At 42.7% G+C, this 25201-nt stretch overlaps 1 protein-coding gene across 3 annotated transcripts in view; it reads right to left on the reverse strand.

The window, feature by feature from the left end:
- Positions 1 to 25201, reverse strand: part of NHLRC2 (NHL repeat containing 2) — a 211142-nt gene that overhangs the window by 118820 nt on the left and 67121 nt on the right. For all 3 annotated transcript variants that reach the window (XM_030202703.1, XM_030202702.1, XM_030202704.1), the window contains exon 4: positions 5418 to 5539. In XM_030202703.1, coding sequence (XP_030058563.1) covers positions 5418 to 5539 — 122 coding nt within the window. The remainder of the gene's footprint in view (positions 1 to 5417; positions 5540 to 25201) is intronic.

Here is a 25201-nt window from a genome sequence, read left to right on the forward strand (position 1 = left end):
TGAAAATACTATAATGCCTCTGTATCGCTCCATGGTGCGACCTCACCTTGAGTACTGCATTGAGTTCTAGTCACCTTCGAAAAGGCGGTAAATAAATCCTAATAAATAAATAATAAATAAAAAAAGATATAGAGGAATTAGAAAAGGTTCAAAGAAGAGCAACCAAAATGATAAAGGGGATGGAACTCCTCTCATATGAAGAAAGGCTAAAGAGGTTAGGGCTCTTCAGCTTGGAAAAGAGATGCATGAGGGGAGATATGATTGAGGTCAACAAAATCCAGATTGGTGTAGAACGAGTAGAAGTAAATCGATTCTTACTCTTTCGAAAAGTACAAAGACTTGGGGACACTCGAGGAAGTTACATGGAAATACTTTCAAAACAAATAGGAGGAAATATTTTTTCACTCTGGAATAATTACACTCTGGAACTCTTTGGTGGAGGATGCAGTAACAGCGGTTAGCATACCTGGGTTTAAAAAATGTATGGACAAGTTCTTGGAGGAAAAGTCCATAGTCTGCTATTGAGAGACTTGGGGAAGCAACTGCTTGCCTTGTGATTGGTAGCATGGAGTGTTGCTAAGATTTGGGTTTCTGCCAGGTACTTGTGACCTGGATTGGCCACTGTTGGAAACAGGATACTGGGCTACATGGACCATTGATCTGACCCAATATGGCTACTCATGTTCATGGCTTATTCTGTGTTTGAGTAAGATGACAAGAAAGCAATCAGTCTACTAGATCCAACATGGAACAAAAAAGGGAAACAGACCTTTTGAAGAAAAACAGTCTTTTACTGGTTGTTCAAATCTCCCAGGATTCACAAACAAGTGCTCAGCCTGGCCATGTTTCACGAGAAGTACAGGCTGCATCAGGGGCAATGAAAACCAGCTGGCGTAAAACTACAAACCAATGTTGATTACAGATGTGTCTACAGAGGTTTCAAATGGACCCCAAGAAGAGAAACACCTGTAATCAGAGGTGGTGAAGTTTGTAGCTTTACACCAGGTGGTTTTCATTGCCTCTAAACACAGCCTGTACTTTTGGCGAAACATGGCCATGTCGGGTACTTGTTCGTTACTCTGTGTTTATACAGCACTACATACATCTTGTATGTGTTATGTAAATGATTAATGTAAGAATTCTGCTCATTTATCTAGGCTTAAAGTGTCCAGTAGAATATTTGTTCAATTACTCCATAGAAAAATATCTTCTTGATGTATGACATACAACATTGCAAAACTTTTAGTAATAAAGAAACTTGTGCTGAATCTTTCCGTTCATTAAATAAACATTTTTATTAAAAAGAGCGTAAAGGGAAAGCAGCCACTGAACTCTGGGAAAAAAAATACAACTCTTTTGTTGTACGATGTTTAATGTGAGCAAGTGCAAAGTGATGCATATGGAAAAGAGGATCCCGCATTATAACTAAGTCATGCAAGCCTCCATGTTAGGAGTCACAGGCCAAGAAAGGGATCTAGGTGTCGTCGTTGATGATAGGTTGAAACCTTCTGCTCAGTGTGCTGCTGCAGCTAAGAAAGCAAACAGAATGTTACGTATTATTAGGAAAGGAATGGAAAACAAAAATGAGGACGTTATAATGCCTCTGTATCCCTCCATGGTGCGACCGCACCTCGAATATTGTGTTCAATTCTGGGTGGTCGCCGCATCTCAAAAAAGATATAGTGGAATTAGAAAAGGTGCAGAGAAGGGCGATGAAAATGATAAAGGGGATGGGACGACTTCCCTATGAGGAAAGGCTAAAGTGGCTAGGGCTCTTCAACTTGGAGAAAAGGCGGCTGAGGGGAGACATGATAGAGGTCTATAAAATAATGAGTGGAGTTGAACGGGTAGATGTGAAGCGTCTGTTTACGCTTTCCAAAAATACTAGGACTAGGGGGCATGCGATGAAGCTACAATGTAGTAAATTTAAAACGAATCAGAGAAAATGTTTCTTCTCTCAACGTGTAATTAAACTCTGGAATTCATTGCCAGAGAATGTGGTAAAGGCGGTTAGATTAGCAGAGTTTAAAAAAGGTTTGGACGGTTTCCTAAAGGAAAAGTCCACAGACCATTACTAAATTGGACTTGGGGAAAATCCACTATTTCTGGGATAAACAGTATAAAAAGTTTTGTACTTTTTGGGGATCTTGCCAGGTATTTGTGACCTGAATTGGCCACTGTTGGAAACAGGATGCTGGGCTTCATGGACCTTTGGTCTGTCCCAGTATGGCAATACTTATGTAGGGAATCTTTTCTTTTGACTGATTCAAAAGACAAAGATGTTAAATCATCCAAACATGAATTGCTACAAAATAATCTGGATTTCTTGGAGCTATTAAATTCTGTATCAAAGTCTAGAACACCTATAGATTTTGAACCAGGTATACTAAAGGTTTTCTCCCATTCTGTACCTAACGACATAACCTAAATATGATGTTCTTGATTGAGAGAGAGCTTTTTTTCAACCTAGTTCTCAGTGAAATGCAAGATTTGGTATGACAGATGACAGCGTTGAAGCCATTTGATAGTAAGTGATCATAACATGATCTACTCTGACCTAATAACCGGAGGGAGGACAGTACTAGCATTTAACTTTCAAAAGAGAGGAAAATGGTTTAAAAAAATGAAAGGAGAAGCTGCAAAGATTCATAGATTACATCAGACATGTGTATTCTTTATACATCTTGGAAGCCCAGACCAGATGTATTCCACATATTCAAAAGCAGAAAGCAAACCAAATGACAACCAGCATGATTAAAAGGTGAGGTGAAAGAAGCTATTATAACCAAAAGAACATTTTTAAAAAATGGAAAAAAGATCGAAATGAAGAGCACAGGAGATAGTATAAGCACTGGAAAATTAGATGTAAAACATTGATAAGGCAGGAAAAAAGAGAATTTGAAAAGAACCTTACCAGAAAGACAAAAATTTACAATAAAAGCTTTTTCAGATATCGTCAAAGCAAGAAATCTGTGAAGGAAATCAGATCATTAGATGATCATGAGGTAAAGGGGAACTCAGGGAAGATAAGGCCTTAGCTATGAGACTAAGAGGCGTATGTTCAAAGCACTTAGACTTACAAAGTTACATATGGAACTTTGTAAGTCAAAGTGCTCTGAAAATGAGTCAATAAGTGAATTCTTTTCTTTAGTCTCTACTGAGGAAGATATATAGGGGAGATATCCATGCTAGAAATGGTATCTGAAGGTGACGATTTGGAGGAACTGAAACAAGTCTCTGTGAACTGGAAGATGTAATAGGCTAAATTGACAAGCTATTGAGAAGCAAATCACCTAAACTGGAGGATATACACCCCAAAGTACTGAAAGAAGTAAAACATGAAACTAAAGATCTACTATAATTATTAAAATCGTCTATGGTACCTGAAGATTGGAGGATGGCCAATGCTTTAACAATTTTTCATATTTATTTTCTTTTATTTTAAAAATCTTATATCTCACCCCACTGTAAATTGCACCTTTGAAACTACCCTCCTCTCTTACCAATACTCCTACAGGCAGATGATCAAAAGCCCCGCGCTGTTCCAAACAGCGCTCTAAACTAGCACTGGAACAGCGCGGGACTTTACCGCGCTGATGATCAGAGATAATGCAGCAAATTTAAGCAGTGCAATTATCTCTGATCATGGGGTAGAAGTGCGGGCGAATTGTGCCAAGCATGCGCTCAGCACAATCCTCCCGCACTTGTTTGACAGGTCTGGGCTGTCAAAATTCCAAACCTGTCAAACACAGGGGCTAGAGGTCCATGGGACTACCAGGCCCTGACTACCCCTGCCCCGAGCAAAAGAATAATATTGCAGAAATACATTCAACACTAATGACATATTTTCACTACTTTCAGCTTGTGCAACATATATCATCCCAAAACCATCCTCATTTTAAACCCCTTTATCCCCACTACCCCCCCTGACCCTCCCTTTACCTCTATGTATGTAGCTTGAGCATTAGAACAGTTGCTAACCACGTTCATAGTTTATTAAGAATTAAACTCCTTCCCTTCTGTGTTAATTTAGCCCACCCCAACTCCCAGAGTTGTCTGCCACCGAATCTCTGGTAAAAATAACCCCTAACCCCCTCCCAGCCCCCCTACCTTGTGGAAGAGTGGCCTAGTGGTTAGGGTGGTGGACTTTGGTCCTGGGGAACTGAGGAACTGAGTTCCATTCCCACTTCAGGCACAGGCAGCTCCTTGTGACTCTGGGCAAGTCACTTAACCCTCCATTGCCCCATGTAAGCCGCATTGAGCCTGCCTTGAGTGGGAAAGCGCGGGGTACAAATGTAACAAAAATACCTTAGTTGGAGGAGGGACGCAGCCTACCCCCCTCCTCCAACTAAGGTAGGGGGGCCGGGAGGGGGTTCGGGGTTATTTTTACCAGGGATTAGGCGGCAGACAACTATGGGAGTTGGGGTGGGCTGGAGGTCCGCCCACCCTGTCGCTCGCTGGGAGGGAGGGGGTTGACCGGTGGCCACTGGACCACCAGGGAGTCTTGTTCTGGGGGTTTGGGGGGGGGGGGCTGGAGACCCACTGGATCTCCAGCCCTCCCTGAACCTGGGGGGGTGGGATCGTTGGGGGGAAGTGGAGGTCAGCCGGACCTCCAGTCCCCTGTCATTGGGGGGGTGCTTTGCATCGTTGGGGGGAATGAGGGCCTGCCAGCCTGCAAATGCATGCTGGAGAGGGCTCACCATTCCTCCCCAACGATCTGCAAACCTTAACGCCAGCTCGGAGCTGGCCAGCGACCCAATCTTTGGTGTGCTGGTCGCTGATAATTGGGGATGAATGCGTTAAGCCCTGTTTAGCATGCATTTGCATGCTACTTGCGGTAAGAGCCCTCAAGCGCGTTGTTTCACGTGCTCGAGGGCTCTAATCATGGGGCGGTAGCAAATGCCGGTGCTAGTATGGCGCTAACAGCCTCTAGCGCTGGTGTTTGCTTTTGATCATGAGGGTGCTAGTCATAGACACACAGACAGCCAACACAATATAAGCGTACATCTATACACAGACATACCCATACACACACACAAGGGACAGGAAATAATTCCATGAAGTATGTGCCATATGCTTTCCCCACCAAGCATTGCTACCACGCCCCTATTCCTAATGGGCTGCTTCCTAGTGATTCAGATGTTCCTTTCATTTTCTTTGTTGTAAATTCTACTTTGACACCTAATAGTATTGCTTTAATGCTTCTCATGCAGTGACCCCCTAGACGACTAAACCATATAGTTTGCTAGTGACTGCTATGCACTAGCAGTGGAGAAGAATGGCAACGCCTACTGCCTTGGTAGTGAAATCAACATCTTACACATAGAGTGATTAAAAATGCTCCACTGGCCAGAGCACTTACATGAATACAAATTTTAAAATGGGGGGGGGGGGGGGGGGATATTTACAAATGTTACCTTTCGGATCAAATGGTTTTCTGTGTCTGCTACGTAAATGATATCCTTTTTTATGGCCACACCCTGTGGTGAATTGAAAGCAGATTCTGAAAATCTTCCATCTTTCCATCCACTTGCAGGTCCTACAAATAAAACAGATCACAGTTCAAGCTTCTCCTACTCACCTACAAATGCACTCGATCCGCAGCCCCTCCTTACCTCTCTACCCTCATCTCCCCTTACGTTCCTACCCGTAACCTCCGCTCTCTAGACAAATCCCTCCTTTCAGTACCTTTCTCCACCACCGCCAACTCCAGGCTCCGCCCTTTCTGCCTCGCCTCACCTCAAGCGTGGAACAAACTCCCCGAGCACATACGCCAAGCCCCCTCCCTGCCCATCTTCAAATCACTGCTCAAAGCCCACCTCTTCAATGTCGCCTTTGGCACCTAACCACCACACCTATACTCAGAAATCTAGACTACACCAACTTGACATTTTGTCCTTTAGATTGTAAGCTCACCTGAGCAGGGAAACGTCCTTCTTTGTTAAATTGTACAGCGCTGCGTAACCCTAGTAGCGCTCTAGAAATGTTAAGTAGTAGTAGTAGTATTACATATAGCAGTGATTTAACCAGAGCTGAGATTGTGATGTCATAATGCCTCATTCCACCAATGCCTAAGAGCCAACCTCATCAGTGATGTCACAATGGCTCGACTGTCCTATACTTGGCCCACTTCCCCCCTTAGTGTGAAGAGTTTCAGTCTCTGGTATCCAGAGCTGAGATTGTGATGTCATAATGCCTCATTCCACCAATGCCCAAGAGCCAACCTCATCAGTGATGTCACAATGGCTCGACTGTCCTATACTTGGCCCACTTCCCCCCTTAGTGTGAAGAGTTTCAGTCTCTGGTATCCAGAGCTGAGATTGTGATGTCATAATGCCTCATTCCACCAATGCCTAAGAGCCAACCTCATCAGTGATGTCACAATGGCTTGATTGTCCTATATTTCTCTCACTCTTGTCTATTAGATTGTAAGCTCTTTGAGCAGGGACTGTCTCTCTTTGTTAAATTGTACAGCGCTGCATAACCCTAGTAGCGCTCTAGAAATGTTAAGTAGTAGTAGTAGATCACTATTTTCAGATTGCAGAGTACCAAAAAAAAAAAAAAAAAAAAGATGGCAAAGAAGAAAACCCACTTAAAAATAATCAGCGGAGAGAAGTTCTGGGATGGAACTCCTTCCTTGCCTGTTTATTTCTTTTTTTTTTTTCTTAATTGAAACTGGTGGTCATTTTTTCTCCCTGTGATTTTTGTGTTTGGCATTTCTGCCTAAGACCTTGGCTTATCCTTACCCTAGCTGTTTAGCATATTTTTTGCAAACTATGAACAGAGAGGGAAATTATATAAACTGGCCCTTCGATTTAGGCACCCCAATGCCGTGAGTTTAGCACCAATTCTATAATTTACTTATTTATTACATTTGTATCCCACATTTTCCCACCTGTTTGCAGGCTCAATGTGACTTACATAGTACCGTAAAGGCGTTCACCAATTCCGGTAGGAACAAATAGAAAGTGATGTTGTGGTAGAATAAGGTTCATGTGTAACAGACACATTAAGAAAGCTTAGGCATATTAGAGCTTGTTCGCATTCCGGATCATTTAAGCTGATTGTACAAACTATGATATTACCCCATCTCGATTATTGCAACATCATTTACGTGGCATCTTGGGGCCAAGATTTCGTTACCGAATACTAGAATAAAGTTGGCATTGGTGCGTTCATGTATAGGTGTGCCCTCTTACGCCATGTGAATGGCAGGCATAAGTTGGGGCACCTAAGGGTGCCAAATTATGGGTGTAGTTTATAGCATTCCGTAAACTATGGGGTCCTTTTACTAAGCAGAAGTAGAGCTAACATGTGGGTAGAGAGCACCAAATCGGCACTACCGCAGGGGTATAACGGACACCTTGCAGTGGTTTTGAAGTTGGCACACGCTGTTTCCTGCGGTAGAAAATTTTTCTATTTTCTACTGCGGGGGGGGGGGGGGGGGGGTGAACGTTCTCGGCAGTAATCGGCAACATAGCCATCTTTTAGCTGAAGTGACCGACAGAGTGGATCTACTAGTTATCACGTCTTGAGCATCCTCCAAGAAAGATGTCAAATCAATTTCAGATGAGACCAACTGGTCCCCCCTCCTGGTGGTCACCTTGAAGTTTCTTCTTTACAGGTAAATAATGACAATTTAGAATTGGAAGAGTATCAGCAGTAACGAATTCCAAAGTCTCCCTAAGAGGCTTCCTTAGGAGAATCTCATGTGATAAACGTATACATTGAAAATATAGGAGACACAAGTTTCATGCTCTGTTTGCATTCTCAATCATTTCCAATTTCATATGTACAGTGTAAAAACCTTTAATAGCTGAAGTTGAGATAGCTTGAAGAGAAAAGGCCTGTCTCTATTGTTTTATACCTTTTTATACAGAACCAAAATATTGGGAGTAAACATTAGTCAATTTTTCAACTACCTCCTGAGAGAAATTAACAATCTGAGAAACAGCAGTTTTTAAGCAATCCCTCTACCTGTTGATTATATTCCCACATATCTCTTAACGTAATCTCCTGCTTCAACTCACTTGAGTCACCCAAGAAATGCTAACCGCCTGCATAAGAGTCGGTAATTTAGTAAACGGTAATTCCTGTGCAGCTAGCCCATTCTGAGCCTCAGCTGGAGGGGGGAGGGGGTGACCACTTGAGATTCCCCAACGCTGCAGGATGACGGAGGGAGAGGAGGAATACATTCTGGCGAACTTAGAGAAGCTTCGAGGGAGAGAGTATCTGATTCACAGATGATCCAGACGACACCAGGTGCTTGTCCATAGGACCAGAAACATTTGGAGCAGAAGTTTTTGGCTTAACTTTACACTTCCCCATTAGTAAAATAATTAATTACAAACAAAATCTTCAGCACACCTTGGTGCTCCCAAGGGGCCAGATATGCCCCTTTGACATACCCCTTCAGTCACACCCTGCAGTTGTGCCTGCACCTCTCCCTCCGCACCTTTAGTGTTCACTCTGGTGGATCCTCTTCTACTTCTATCCCTCTGCCTGTCGGAGTACCTCAGGGTTCTGTTCTTGGTCCCCTCCTCTTTTCTATCTACACTTCTTCCCTTGGCTCATTAATCTCATCCCATGGCTTTTCCTACCATCTCTATGCTGATGACTCCCAAATCTACCTTTCTACCCCTGATATCTCACCTTGCATCCAAACCAAAGTTTCAGCGTGCTTGTCTGACATTGCTGCCTGGATGTCTCAACGCCACCTGAAATTAAATATGACCAAAACCGAGCTTCTCATTTTCCCCCCCAAACCCACCTCCCCGCTCCCCCCGTTTTCTATTTCTGTTGATGGCTCTCTCATTCTCCCTGTCTCCTCAGCTCGAAACCTTGGGGTCATCTTTGACTCTTCTCTCTCCTTCTCTGCTCATATCCAGCAGACCGCCAAGACCTGTCGTTTCCTTCTTTACAACATCCGTAAAATCCGCCCCTTTCTTTCCGAGCACTCTACCAAAACCCTCATCCACACCCTTGTCACCTCTCGTTTAGACTACTGCAATCTGCTTCTTGCTGGCCTCCCACTTAGTCACCTCTCCCCTCTCCAGTCGGTTCAAAACTCTGCTGCCCGTCTCATCTTCCGCCAGGGTCGCTTTACTCATACTACCCCTCTCCTCAAGACCCTTCACTGGCTCCCTATCCGTTTTCGCATCCTGTTCAAACTTCTTCTACTAACCTATAAATGTATTCACTCTGCTGCTCCCCAGTATCTCTCCACACTCGTCCTTCCCTACACCCCTTCCCGTGCACTCTGCTCCATGGATAAATCCTTCTTATCTGTTCCCTTCTCCACTACTGCCAACTCCAGACTTCGCGCCTTCTGTCTCGCTGCACCCTACGCCTGGAATAAACTTCCTGAGCCCCTACGTCTTGCCCCATCCTTGGCCACCTTTAAATCTAGACTGAAAACCCATCTCTTTAACATTGCTTTTGACTCGTAACCACTCGCCTCCACCTACCCTCCTCTCTTCCTTCCCGTTCACATTAATTGATTTGATTACTTTATTTATTTTTTGTCTATTAGATTGTAAGCTCTTTGAGCAGGGACTGTCTTTCTTCTATGTTTGTGCAGCGCTGCGTATGCCTTGTAGCGCTATAGAAATGCTAAATAGTAGTAGTAGTAGTAGTAGTGGCCATGTGCCACAATGGCGCTGGATTCTTATGAAAAATAAAGCCCCCAATGATGTCAGCAGGCGTCCTCCATGGTGCCCGTCGACTTTAACACTGACACTCTGAAACGGGAGTGCTATTAGCCTTCTGCAAGATGGAATCAGCAAAGGGGAAGGTCCACCAATTACTTAGACGCCCCAGGTAAACCACCTCCCTGGTGGATAAAAGTTAGGACTGAATATCACTGCTCTGGCTTCACCCTGACACTATACGGACAGTGCCTGGGTGGTCACAGGCAATATTCTGCAGCACAAATACCCACTGAAAACTGCTGGATGGTCAGGAATATATTTTGTTGCATAAAAATTATTAAAATTAATACACTATCTTCCTGATCAAAAGTTAGGATGCCTAACAGTGCACAATACAATACAAGGTGTATATTTTCCACATCTTACCAAAGGTCTAGAGCAGATTACAAAAGATAAAGGGACAGAAAACAGCTCCCGAAAAAAAAACAATAATGATTAATACTGAATAATCATACAATCAAAAAAATTTTAAGAAAGTTTTTAGTAGTTTCCTAAATCTGAAATAAGACAATTTCAATCTAATATCAGATGGTAAAAAGAGTTCCAGAGTTTGACAACCTGATATAAAATGAAACTGTGTGCAAGGGGACATAAATAGAACACATAAAATAGTTATGTGTTCTCACTGTTTCAAAGCAAATAAAGCATCAACACAAAAACAAAATGCAGGCAGCAATGTCTTCAAAAATTACCACCTTTTTCCTTTATTAGTTTTTGTTAAAAGAAAAACAAAGATGAGCGGAAGCTGTCCAGAAAGACCAGACTAAATCCACAAATGTAAAAGCCAAAATAGTTTATTGTGACCCAACACGGTCCATGTTTCGGCCAAAGGCCTTCCTCAGGGGTCTTCATGTATGGACAGACAGCACTGACCAACCCACTTCGATTGCATTAGCGATTACCTCACTTTTTTTGTGAGCTTCATTCGGATGAATACCAGTATAAGCCAGTTTGAAGACCCCTGAGGAAGGCCTTTGGCCGAAACATGGACCGTGTTGGGTCACAATAAACTATTTTGGCTTTTACATTTGTGGATTTAGTCTGGTCTTTCTGGACAGCTTCCGCTCATCTTTGTTTTTCTTTTGTCGTTTTGCGGGAGACCTTGGACTCTCCTTTGTGTTAGTTTTTGTTAAGCCAGGAAGCTTTTATGTATATGTGTTGGGCTTCAGAGTCGTTGTTATTGTCTGAATGTACGGGAGAACTACACATCACATTTTGTTTTTTTAATTGGCTTCTATCTATAGTGTGATTTTTTTCAGTAGATTTTTGGGGTTTTTTTCCAGACATTTTTATTAGTGTTATGATGTTTTATTATATCATTAGAATGCTATTTTTATCTTTCTTGCTACCTGCCTTGAATTGAAAATAAATGGTTTAAATCTAAAAGAATATCTCTCTATATAAAAGGCAACACCAACGTTCTATGAAGCCTCCAGCCGGAAGTGTGAAGGGGGCGAGATATCCGGTTTCCCTATGAGTGTCTGCCCCGCCCTCTCTGTAACACAGTCAGTGAAGGAAAACAGCAGAGCACGAAATCAAATCGCTGGCTCTGTAACAGTGAAGGACTCAGAGGGGGGAGGGGAGAGAGGCCAGAGGGCAGGGACACACACACTCCCACATGCACACAGAAGAAAACATTGCTAGCCCCCGTTTCATTTGCATCAGAAACGGGGCTTTTTAGAGCACGAAATCAAATCGCTGGCTCTGTAACAGTGAAGGACTCAGAGGGGGGAGGGGAGAGAGGCCAGAGGGCAGGGACACACACACTCCCACATGCACACAAAAGAAAACATTGCTAGCCCCCGTTTCATTTGCATCAGAAACAGGGCTTTTTTACTATCTCTCTCTATATAAAAAGCAACACCAACGTTCTATGAAGCCTCCAGCCGGAAGTGTGAAGGGGGCGAGATATCCGGTTTCCCTATGAGTGTCTGCCCCGCCCTCTCTGTAACACAGTCAGTGAAGGAAAACAGCAGAGCACAAAATCAAATCGCTGGCTTTGTAACAGTGAAGGACTCAGAGGGGGGAGGGGAGAGAGGGCAGAGGGCAGGGACACACACACTCCCACATGCACACAGAAGAAAACATTGCTAGCCCCCGTTTCATTTGCATCAGAAACGGGGCTTTTTTACTAGTAAAACTATAAAAACAGTCATACTGGGTCAGACTAATGGTCCATCTAGCCCAGTATCCTGCTTCCAACAGTGGCCAATTCAGGTCAGAAGTACCTGGCAGAATCTAAAACAGTAGCACTAGAGAGGTCAAGGCAGCCAAAGGTCAGGAGCCCCATTGACACTGCTGAACCACCAGAAATAAAGAGGTAGACCCTGAATGGGGGGGCCTACCTAGACTGGAGGGGCGTTGGGGTTTGTGGTCTGTTCCGGGGGGAGGGGGGGTAAGGTTGGTTAGTTCTGCATAGCAGCAGGGGGAAGGGAAGGAGAGGGGGGAGGGTTTGCAGGGGCCAGGAGGGGGCTTCCAGGGCTCCACAGAGCCTTTCAATAGTTATGTGGGTCCCTGGCTGATATATTCAGCAAGGAACCACATAACTTATGCGGACATTGGATGAATACTGGCCAGGATCCGCATAAACTCCGGCAGCCAGACCGGGCAAGCTAGCCCTGGATATTCAATGCTGCGGCCGACACTGAATATCTGGGGCTAATTTAACCAGTCACCATCAGCATTTTAAAAAAACGCTGCCGACTGAATATCAGGGGGATAGTAAATGATGGCAGATCAAGTCCTAAACAGTACATCCAGTCTTAAATGAAACAAGTCATGGATTTGGGGGCCTTCTATTAAGATACTCATGTAAATGTTTCATTCAGTATTTGGCTTTGGGGGGTTCTTTTGCCTTTTTGGTTTGTTTGTTTGTTTGTTTGTTTTTCTTACTGCTGAACAATTCAGGTTCTTCTTGTTTTCTAAGAAGGTTTCATCTCCAGTTTCATCTAGCTGAGTGGCACTGGATTGCTTTAAGAGTATTTTTAGGGGGGGGGGAGGTTCTGCTAGGGCCTTTTGGCTATATAGTATTCTTCATGATTTCTCCCATTACAATTTGATCTCCTCCCTTCTAATATGTTATTTATGGTCTAATTTTAACAGGCACTAGCTTTCATGTTTATTATTGAGATTTGTCCTTCTTTTATTGCATTTCTAGCTGATTCCGTTATTTGTTTTCTTTTGTTATATTGTATGAATCTAGAGGAGTGGCCTAGTGGTTAGGGTGGTGGACTTTGGTCCTGAGGAACTGAGTTGGATTCCCACTTCAGGCACAGGCAGCTCCTTGTGACTCTGGGCAAGTCACTTAACCCTCCATTGCCCCATGTAAGCCGCATTGAGCCTGTCATGAGTGGGAAAGCGCGGGGTACAAATGTAACAAAAATAAAATAGATACTATTGGAGATTCTACATGGAATGTTGCTATTCCACTAGCAACATTCCACGTAGAAGGCTGCGCAGGCTTCTGTTTCTGTGAGTCTGACGTCCTGCAGGACATCAGACTCACAGAAGCAGAAGCCTGCGCGGCCACATTGGTGATCTGCAAGAGCCGACTTCTACATGGAATGTTGCTAGTGGAACAGCAACATTCCATGTAGAATCTCAAATAGTAGCAACAGTGGAGGAGTGGCCTAGTGGTTAGGGTGGTGGACTTTGGTCCTGAGGAACTGAGTTCGATTCCCAGCACAGGCAGCTCCTTGTGACTCTGAGCAAGTCACTTAACCCTTCATTGCCCCATGTATGCCGCATTGAGCCTGCCATGAGTGGGAAAGCGCGGGGTACAAATGTAACAAAAATAAAATAGATACTATTGGAGATTCTACATGGAATGTTGCTATTCCACTAGCAACATTCCATGTAGAAGCCTGCGCGGCCACATTGGTGATCTGCAAGGGCCGACTTCTACATGGAATGTTGCTAGTGGAATAGCAACATTCCATGTAGAATCTCAAATAGTAGCAACAGTGGAGGAGTGGCCTAGTGGTTAGGGTGGTGGACTTTGGTCCTGAGGAACTGAGGGACTGAGTTTGATTCCCACTTCAGGCACAGGCAGCTCCTTGTGACTGGGCAAATCACTTAACCCTCCATTGCCCCATGTAAGCCACATTGAGCCTGCCATAAGTGGGAAAGCGCAGGGTACAAATGTAACAAAAATAAAATAGATACTATTGGAGATTCTACATGGAATGTTGCTACTATTGGAGATTCTACATGGAATGTTGCTATTCCACTAGCAACATTCCACGTAGAAGGCTGCGCAGGCTTCTGTTTCTGTGAGTCTGACGTCCTGCACATACGTGCAGGACGTCAGACTCACAGAAGCAGAAGCCTGCGCGGCCACATTGGTGATCTGCAAGAGCCGACTTCTACATGGAATGTTGCTAGTGGAATAGCAACATTCCATGTAGAATCTCAAATAGTAGCAACAGTGGAGGAGTGGCCTAGTGGTTAGGGTGGTGGACTTTGGTCCTGAGGAACTGAGTTCGATTCCCAGCAGAGGCAGCTCCTTGTGACTCTGGGCAAGTCACTTAACCCTCCATTGCCTGCCACATTGAGCCTGCCATGAGTGGGAAAGCGTGGGGTACAAATGTTAAAAAAAAAAAATAAATAAAAAATATTGAACTTAGAACTTAAAAGAAAAAAAATTAATATCAAATGAAAGGTACGGGCGGTTAGCTTGACGGAGTTTAAAAAGGGGTTAGATAGATTCCTAAAGGACAAGTCCATAGACCGCTATTAAATGGACTTGGAAAAATTCCGCATTTTTAGGTATAACTTGTCTGGAATGTTTTTACGTTTAGGGAGCGTGCCAGGTGCCCTTGACCTGGATTGGCCACTGTCGGTGACAGGATGCTGGGCTAGATGGACCTTTGGTCTTTCCCAGTATGGCACTACTTATGTACTTATGTCATTAAAAACCTGTGGCAACATTCCAACGTAAACTTAAAATCATTAACCAGTTCAGTGGCTTCTGTTTGCCCTTATTTATTTATTTATTGCATTTGTATCCCACCTCTTTGCAGGCTCAATGTGGCTTACAACACATCATGAATGGTGGAAATATGATTAGAAAATCTACATTTTGTGGTACAGAAGAATATTGGGTAATATAATAATTAAAAAAAACATGATAGTAATATAACAAGCAGATATAATAGGACAGTTCAGATTATATAAGGAGGAATTGTGTATGTTCATATTTGTTAATCTTTATAAATAATTTTAGACTATGTTAAATATGGCGAACCACATTAAAGTTGATGAAGATCATTTGTGGCCTACGAATTTCTGGTTCCTGTGAACAATTTCTTGTCTTTTTTGCAGATAAGCTTGAAAATCAAGTGCTCTATATTAACAGACGGCAAGCTATTTTTGTTGTACATTACTTCTATAGAATAGATGTTACATATTTTCAGGGAAAGACGCAGAAAGTTCTTAATTACTCTAGGCAAGGTTGGACAAGCACTTTGGCCAAAGGCCTCTTTGGGAACCATGACTAGGGTGGGGGGGATAGATGTGAAGGGCAGGGAGGGGTGTTTCCTTCCAATACTCCATATCCTTGCAGCCAGATCCCAGTGTACACTTCTTGTCTCCAGCTCCAGCCTAGCCAGAACCAGCATCCGCCCATCCCTCTCTCCAGCCCAACTGTCGGCGTCTCTTCTTCCTGACAGGTGAATAATGAGGCACCTATAATTCACATATGTTCCAACGTCACAACTTGTCATTTTTAAGGAGAAAAGGAGACCTTGGACATCCTTAGGGAACAACCCATGGACATGGCCAGCCTCACATGTATCATGCTGGTTCATGAATTTCTTTCATCGGTCTCCATAAAACGCCTTTTGTTTTCCAAAAAATATCCATTGATTCAGCACTTAACATAAGTTTGATGGGGCCACCATTTCACCTGATGTGGCGCCATCTTAAAAGGAGAACTTTTTTGAATCTGAAAAAAAACCTGCTATCTCGAATGAATCTTCATTAAAACAGCACGAGTTCCTGAAGAAGCCACATTGGGTGAAACAGTGGCCCCGTCGAACTTATGTTAAGTGCCGTATCAATGGACACTGTTAAATGTTTTTGGTCATTATTATATTTTCTTGAATATCTTAGTTAAATCACCAGATTGAAGCACAATTAAAAGTTTTTGCACATATCTTTTTTTAAAAAAAAGGAGTTTTATGGAGACAGATGAAAGAAATTCATGAACCAGCACGATACATGTGAGGCTGGTCATGTCCATGGGTTGTTCCCCAAGGATGTCCGAGGTCTCCTTTTCTCCTTAAAAATTACATGTTTTGATGTCGGAACATATGTGAATTATAGGTGCCTCATATTTAGCCTGGTATTTGTTTACTTTAATTGGACACCATTTTGGATACTGCATTATCTAAACCCACATATATACGCCAATGATGTAACGATCTTTATCCCATTTAAACAAGATCTAAGAGAAATCTCCAATGAAATCAACCGAAGCCTACATATTATGAATTCCTGGGCAGATGCATTTCAACTGAAACTTAATGCAGAAAAAACCCAATGCCTAGTACTCACCTCACAATACAATAAGAATAAATTTACCACCATCAACACACCTAAACTAAGTCCACCAATTTCGGATACCCTAAAAATTCTTGGAGTCACCATGGACCGACACCTAACACTTGAGAATCATGAGAAAAACATAACTAAAAAGATGTTCCATTCAATGTGGAAACTAAAACGAGTCAAACCATTTTTTCCAAGGAATGTGTTCCGCAACCTGATGCAATCATTGGTACTCAGTCATCTGGACTATTGTAACTCACTCTACGCCGGCTGCAAAGAGCAAATACTTACAAAACTCCAAACAGCCCAGAACACGGCAGCCAGACTAATATTCGGCAAATCAAAATACAAAAGTGCAAAACCCCTACGAGAAAAACTACACTGGCTCCCACTCAAAGAACGCATCACGTTCAAACTTTGTACCCTAGTCCATAAAATCATCCATGGTGACGCCCCAGCCTACATGTCAGACCTAATAGACCTACCACCCAGGAACGCAAAAAATTCTTCTTGCACATTCCTCAATCTTCATCCCCCCAAGTGTAAAGGACTGAAATACAAATTAATGCACTCATCTACCTTTTCCTTTATGAGCACGCAGCTCTGGAACGCGCTACCACGTAACCTGAAATCGGTCCATGAATTGACTAATTTCCGCAAACTATTGAAAACCTATCTCTTTGACAAGATATATCACAAAGATCAACATGTGTAACTGTACAATCTTTAACATATCCAGAAATGTTCTATAATGTCTTTTGCTCTAACACTATCATGTATTTCACTACCATGTAACCCAAAACCCTCTGTAAAACCTAATGTATATTCTCTTCTATTTCCATCATCCATAATGAACTGTAAGCCACACTGAGCCTGCAAAGAGGAGGGATAATGTGGGATACAAATGCAATAAATAAATAAAATACATTTGAGTGTCACACATGGTGAATAAAAGCCTCTGGCGGCAGCTCCCACCCATGTGCAGCTAGACAAAGGTGGCTTTTTTTTTTTTTTTTAACCTCTTGTCCTGGTGATGCCCTCACTGAATGGAGGTCACACACACTCGTCTCCAGTAAACCTTTTGAAACTTTTATTTCTGGTATGTTTTGAAATGCTCCAATTTGAAGACCTTCTGACGATGCTCAAATTCACAGCAACAGCAGGTAAGGAATTACATTTTTTTCCCCTGTTAATCTCTATCTGGAATTTTCTTTTTCTTTTTTTTTTTTCAACATACTAGTTCAATTACGATACAAATGCCAAAGGCTCCAGCCAGATGGATTTCATTCAGAAACAGTTCATTTTTTAATGTGATCCTAACCTTGCTGGGAGAACAGGTTGTAAAGTCAGCATTCCACAAATAGCAAGTGGTTGAATTAATTTAGAAGTCAATGTTTCCCCTGAGGGCTAACTCTTATCAGTTAACAGTGCTGTGCGGTGAGTGAGTCAAGCTGAGTGCTCCTGGCTTTAGAACCAACAGTGACTGGATATAATTAATAGATAATACGCAACCTTTACGATATCTATCAACTTATTGCAACAAATATGACCTTTAAATATGGTTCCTAATTTTTTTTAACTTTTTTTTTTTTTTTAAAACATGCCCCTTATATCAGCCTAAAGAAACAGCGGCTGCCGGAAATTCATAACTATAGCCACCTGTAGAAGTGGAAGTAGAATGGATTTCTTTTTTCAGATGATAAAAAAGGAAGCTGGTTAGAGAAATATATGCCATTCTTGCAGTGGTACTATCTTCAGAGGTAACGAGGATTGTAATGGTAAATCGGTTTTCTATCCCGCTATTACCTCGCAGTTCTAAGTGGGTTACAATTTTAAAGAAGCCAGTTTCATTTAACTGGGAAGAATGGGTATAAATAATAATAAATTCAATAATTAAGAAAAAAATAGCAAGATCAGCAATTAGCGTGAGATACATATTTCTGAAACAAGGTTACGAACCCTTTCCTCTCCTCGTTCCCCATCATCCCTGAAACACATGTACCTTGAATCGACCACAAGAGCACCTTTTATTTGTGTCTTTACTGGAGATGGCGAACGGCATTATGGTACTACGTAAGCCACATTGAGCCTGCAAATACAGTGGTGGAAATAAGTATTTGATCCCTTGCTGATTTTGTAAGTTTGCCCACTGACAAAGACATGAGCAGCCCATAATTGAAGGGTAGGTTATTGGTAACAGTGAGAGATAGCACATCACAAATTAAATCCGGAAAATCACATTGTGGAAAGTATATGAATTTATTTGCATTCTGCAGAGGGAAATAAGTATTTAATCCCTCTGGCAAACAAGACCTAATACTTGGTGGCAAAACCCTTGTTGGCAAGCACAGCGGTCAGACGTCTTCTGTAGTTGATGATGAGGTTTGCACACATGTCAGGAGGAATTTTGGTCCACTCCTCTTTGCAGATCATCTCTAAATCATTAAGAGTTCTGGGCTGTCGCTTGGCAACTCGCAGCTTCAGCTCCCTCCATAAGTTTTCAATGGGATTAAGGTCTGGTGACTGGCTAGGCCACTCCATGACCCTAATGTGCTTCTTCCTGAGCCACTCCTTTGTTGCCTTGGCTGTATGTTTTGGGTCATTGTCGTGCTGGAAGACCCAGCCACGACCCATTTTTAAGGCCCTGGCGGAGGGAAGGAGGTTGTCACTCAGAATTGTACGGTACATGGCCCCATCCATTCTCCCATTGATGCGGTGAAGTAGTCCTGTGCCCTTAGCAGAGAAACACCCCCAAAACATAACATTTCCACCTCCATGCTTGACAGTGGGGACGGTGTTCTTTGGGTCATAGGCAGCATTTCTCTTCCTCCAAACACGGCGAGTTGAGTTCATGCCAAAGAGCTCAATTTTTGTCTCATCTGACCACAGCACCTTCTCCCAATCACTCTCGGCATCATCCAGGTGTTCACTGGCAAACTTCAGACGGGCCGTCACATGTGCCTTCCAGAGCAGGGGGACCTTGCGGGCACTGCAGGATTGCAATCCGTTATGTCGTAATGTGTTACCAATGGTTTTCGTGGTGACAGTGGTCCCAGCTGCCTTGAGATCATTGACAAGTTCCCCCCTTGTAGTTGTAGGCTGATTTCTAACCTTCCTCATGATCAAGGATACCCCACGAGGTGAGATTTTGCGTGGAGCCCCAGATCTTTGTCGATTGACAGTCATTTTGTACTTCTTCCATTTTCTTACTATGGCACCAACAGTTGTCTCCTTCTCGCCCAGCGTCTTACTGATGGTTTTGTAGCCCATTCCAGCCTTGTGCAGGTGTATGATCTTGTCCCTGACATCCTTAGACAGCTCCTTGCTCTTGGCCATTTTGTAGAGGTTAGAGTCTGACTGATTCACTGAGTCTGTGGACAGGTGTCTTTCATACAGGTGACCATTGCCGACAGCTGTCTGTCATGCAGGTAACGAGTTGATTTGGAGCATCTACCTGGTCTGTAGGGGCCAGATCTCTTACTGGTTGGTGGGGGATCAAATACTTATTTCCCTCTGCAGAATGCAAATAAATTCATATACTTTCCACAATGTGATTTTCCGGATTTAATTTGTGATGTGCTATCTCTCACTGTTACCAATAACCTACCCTTCAATTATGGGCTGCTCATGTCTTTGTCAGTGGGCAAACTTACAAAATCAGCAAGGGATCAAATACTTATTTCCACCACTGTAGGTGGGAAAATGTGGGATACAAATGCGACAAATAATAATATAATCAGTGATCAGCATAAAAAGGTAACAGTTGGTCTAGAATGTAGATGTGAAATGGGAAAACGTGAATATGATCATGTAATCCCTTTATTATGGCAGAATTATTATGGTAGAATTAGTTTTAAAATCGTGCGCTTACTACATAAATGTTGCTATAGGAGTATTCTTCAATACCTGGCTAAACGTCTGGTTCTTTATCAACAAATCCACACCCCTGTCACCTCTCGTTTAGACTACTGCAATCTGCTTCTTGCTGGCCTCCCACTTAGTCACCTCTCCCCTCTCCAGTCGGTTCAAAACTCTGCTGCCCGTCTCATCTTCCGCCAGGGTCGCTTTACTCATACTACCCCTCTCCTCAAGACCCTTCACTGGCTCCCTATCCATTTTCACATCCTGTTCAAACTTCTTCTACTAACCTATAAATGTACTCACTCTGCTGCTCCCCAGTATCTCTCCACACTCGTCCTTCCCTACACCCCTTCCCGTGCACTCCGCTCCATGGATAAATCCTTCTTATCTGTTCCCTTCTCCACTACTGCCAACTCCAGACTTCGCGCCTTCTGTCTCGCTGCACCCTACGCCTGGAATAAACTTCCTGAGCCCCTACGTCTTGCCCCATCCTTGGCCACCTTTAAATCTAGACTGAAAGCCCACCTCTTTAACATTGCTTTTTGACTCGTAACCACTTGTAACCACTCGCCTCCACCTACCCTCCTCTCTTCCTTCCCGTTCACATTAATTGATTTGATTTGCTTACTTTATTTATTTTTTGTCTATTAGATTGTAAGCTCTTTGAGCAGGGACTGTCTTTCTTCTATGTTTGTACAGTGCTGCGTATGCCTTGTAGCGCTATAGAAATGCTAAATAGTAGTAGTAGTAGTAGTAAATGCGCATCTTTCACATATCCCAGGTGGGATTGTTCAAGATCGGTTAAACTTCAGCTAGATAATGCTTTTCATTAAATTGATCCCTCATCTATTGAACACTTTCCCATTGGTGATTAGTGAAGAATCAAATGACCTTCATTTATTACTGAAATTTATGCCTGAAAAGTGGTTTTTATTTTTCATTTTATTGTATATTTTTGATGCAACTTGTTTGCTAAAGGTGGACTATCAAATTATAATAAAATCAAATATCTACCTCAAAAAGGAAGAACGCTCTCATTCTCTCTCTGGCGGGGAACACACTGAACATATATCATATGACTGAAATACCATACTGTGATTTATATCCTTTTTTTTTCCTTTTACTTTAGAAAATCTTTTTATGATAAAATGCAAATTCCTTCTGCATCCCTTAGATGTAAAATTTACTCATCAGAGAGAGAAATGCACTTCCCCTCCTTACCTTCCAATCAATAATTTTTTTATGGAAGAGGGTGGTGGTTTTTTTTTTACTTGGCAAGTTCAACTCTGTCTTTATACCCTCTTCTTCCCAGTTAAATGAAACTGGCTTCCTTAAAATTGTAACCCGCTTAGAACTGCGAGATAATAGCGGGATAGAAAACCGATTTACCATTACCATCTTCGTTACCTCTGAAGATAGTACCACTGCAAGAATGGCATATATTTCTCTAACCAGCTTCCTTTATCATCTGAAAAAAAAAAAATCCATTCTACTTCCACTTCTACAGGTGGCTGTAGTTATGAATTTCCGGCAGCCGCTGTTTCTTTAGGCTGATATAAGGGGCATGTTTAAAAAAAAAAAAAAAAGTTAAAAAAAATTAGGAACCATATTTAAAGGTCATATTTGTTGCAATAAGTTGATAGATATCGTAAAGGTTGCGTATTATCTATTAATTATATCCAGTCACTGTTGGTTCGAAAGCCAGGAGCACTCAGCTTGACTCACTCACCACAAAACCACCACCCTCTTCCATAAAAAAATTATTGATTGGAAGGTAAGGAGGGGAAGTGCATTTCTCCCTCTGATGAGTAAATTTTACATCTAAGGGATGGAGAAGGAATTTGCATTTTATCATAAAAAGATTTTCTAAAGTAAAAGGAAAAAAAAAAGGATATAAATCACAGTATGGTATTTCAGTCACATGATATATGTTCAGTGTGTTCCCCGCCAGAGAGAGAATGAGAGCGTTCTTCCTTTTTGAGGTAGATATTTGATTTTATTATAATTTGATAGTCCACCTTTAGCAAACAAGTTGCATCAAAAATATACAATAAAATGAAAAATAAAAACCACTTTTCAGGCATAAATTTCAGTAATAAATGAAGGTCATTTGATTCTTCACTAATCACCAATGGGAAAGTGTTCAATAGATGAGGGATCAATTTAATGAAAAGCATTATCTAGCTGAAGTTTAACCGATCTTGAACAATCCCACCTGGGATATGTGAAAGATGCGCATTTGTTGATAAAGAACCAGACGTTTAGCCAGGTATTGAAGAATACTCCTATAGCAACATTTATGTAGTAAGCGCACGATTTTAAAACTAATTCTACCATAATAATTCTGCCATAATAAAGGGATTACATGATCATATTCACGTTTTCCCATTTCACATCTACATTCTAGACCAACTGTTACCTTTTTATGCTGATCACTGATTATATTATTATTTGTCGCATTTGTATCCCACATTTTCCCACCTATTTGCAGGCTCAATGTGGCTTACATAGTACCATAATGGCGTTCACCATCTCCGGTAAAGACACAAATAAAAGGTGCTATTGTGGTCGATTCAAGGTACATTCGCCTAGTCCGGTAGAGAACCATATGCAAGATGATATTGTGGTCGATTAAAGGTACAAGTGTTTCAGGGATGATGGGGAACGAGGAGAGGAAAGGGTTCGTAACCTTGTTTCAGAAATATGTATCTCACGCTAATTGCTGATCTTGCTATTTTTTTCTTAATTATTGAATTTATTATTTTCTCCTCTACCTTATCCTCTCATCTTCTGTGCCCTCTCTTGTTTTGCCAGGCCCTGATTAGGGCCAAAGATATAGTCTAAAAAAAGCACCGAGAGCCTTCAAACTAGGGACACAGATCCTTTTCATCACGTAGCTTGAACACCAATCTTATATTGATGATCTGACACGGGCCGTGTTTCGACGCACAGCGCCTGCGTCAGGAGTCAATGAGTTATTCTTGAACAATTCTGAATGAAAAGATCTGATGTAAAAAATGGAGATACCTCCCCACATGATGCACACTGAATGTAATTCCCTACTCCTCACAGTCAGATGCGAAACAGTCCGTCATAAGTTTGGTGTTCAAGCTACATAATTAAAAGAATCACTTTGCTAAGGCTCTATGAACAATTATATGTCCTGATGTCCCCAGGTACTGCTTAGGCAGTATGCAAATGTTTTATTTATTTATTTTTGTTACATTTGTACCCCGCGCTTTCCCACTCATGGCAGGCTCAATGCGGCTTACATATTGTATACAGGTACTTATTTGTACCTGGGGCAATGGAGGGTTAAGTGACTTGCCCAGAGTCACGAGGAGCTGCCTGTGCCTGAAGTGGGAATCAAACTCAGTTCCCCAGGACCAAAGTCCACCACCCTAACCACTAGGCCACTCCTCCACTGTTGCTACTATTGGAGATTCTACATGGAATGTTGCTATTCCACTAGCAACATTCCATGTAGAAGTCGGCCCTTGCAGATCACCAATGTGGCTGGCCGCGCAGGCTTCTGCTTCTGTGAGTCTGACGTCCTGCACGTACGTGCAGGACGTCAGACTCACAGAAACAGAAGCCTGCGCAGCCTTCTACGTCGAATGTTGCTAGTGGAATAGCAACATTCCATGTAGAATCTCCAATAGTAGCAACATTCCATGTAGAATCTCCAATAGTATCTATTTTATTTTTGTTACATTTGTACCCTGCGCTTTCCCACTCATGGCAGGCTCAATGCGGCTTACATGGGGCAATGGAGGGTTAAGTGACTTGCCCAGAGTCACAAGGAGCTGCCTGTGTCTGAAGTGGGAATCGAACTCAGTTCCTCAGGACCAAAGTAGGCTTCTGCTTCTGTGAGTCTGACGTCCTGCACGTACGTGCAGGACGTCAGACTCACAGAAACAGAAGCCTGCGCAGCCTTCTACATGGAATGTTGCTAGTGGAATAGCAACATTCCATGTAGAATCTCCAATAGTATCTATTTTATTTTTGTTACATTTGTACCCCGCGCTTTCCCACCCATGGCAGGCTCAATGTGGCTTACATGGGGCAATGGAGGGTTAAGTGACTTGCCCAGAGTCACAAGGAGCTGCCTGTGCCTGAAGTGGGAATCAGTTCCTTAGTTCCCCAGGACCAAAGTCCACCACCCTAACCACTAGGCCACTCCTCCACTCCTAACTGTTTTAGTTAGTTTTCTAATTGATCCATTTTTCAGGTACTTGCTACTGCTTGCCAAGTTCGTTCTGCCTGTCTGGACTAATAAAGAATCCAGGTGGTTTGTGTGTTGGGTATGAGAGTGCTTTCTGGGAACTGTGGGACCGCTGGGAGTGTGGCCCCTGTAACCTAGAAATCACTGGTTACAGAGGTGGTTGTGACCTAGTTTGTGGGAGGAGGGTGTTAGAGTAGAGCACAAGTGGCAGATGCAGGCGGACCTGGGCCGTGCTGGGGATAGACCCTCTAAGTGGCCACGGGATAACCCCAGGCAGGTGGCTAGGCATTTTGCGGCACCTAGCTCAAATCCCACTGTGGCTCCTTGTGACCTAGGCAAGTCGCTTAACCCCCCATTGCCTCAGGTACAAACGTATCCCCCCCCCCAGTATACAAAGCCACACGGCAATGCCGACACAGCCCATTCAACGTGAATGGGCTGTGTCGGCATTAGCGCACCAGCAGTTGCTAGTGCGGCTCTGTAAACAAAGGGGGAGGTTAGATTGTAAACCTTCCAGGGATAGGGAAATACCTAAATGTATATAAATATAACTTGCATTGAACTACAGCTGGAAAAATGGAATGAGCCAAATCCAAATAACTTTATTTTATTTATTGTCCGTCTTTAAAATAGTAGATCTCTCAGGTCAGAAAGGACTCAGCATCTTATCATTACCACTTTATTACAGATGTCTCTGGTTAGTCCATATCTGTCGGATGCTATATAGCGCACCCAGAGATCCGCGCAGAAATCCACGCATATAACAACGCATGTAACTTAATTGGCTTAACAAGCCAATCAGCATATTTAATAGCCCTTAACAAGCAATTGGGAAGAATTTACGCACATAACTCAT

The sequence above is a fragment of the Microcaecilia unicolor genome, chromosome 5, assembly GCF_901765095.1.
Source record: "Microcaecilia unicolor chromosome 5, aMicUni1.1, whole genome shotgun sequence".
NCBI classification, from domain to species: Eukaryota; Metazoa; Chordata; class Amphibia; order Gymnophiona; family Siphonopidae; genus Microcaecilia; species Microcaecilia unicolor.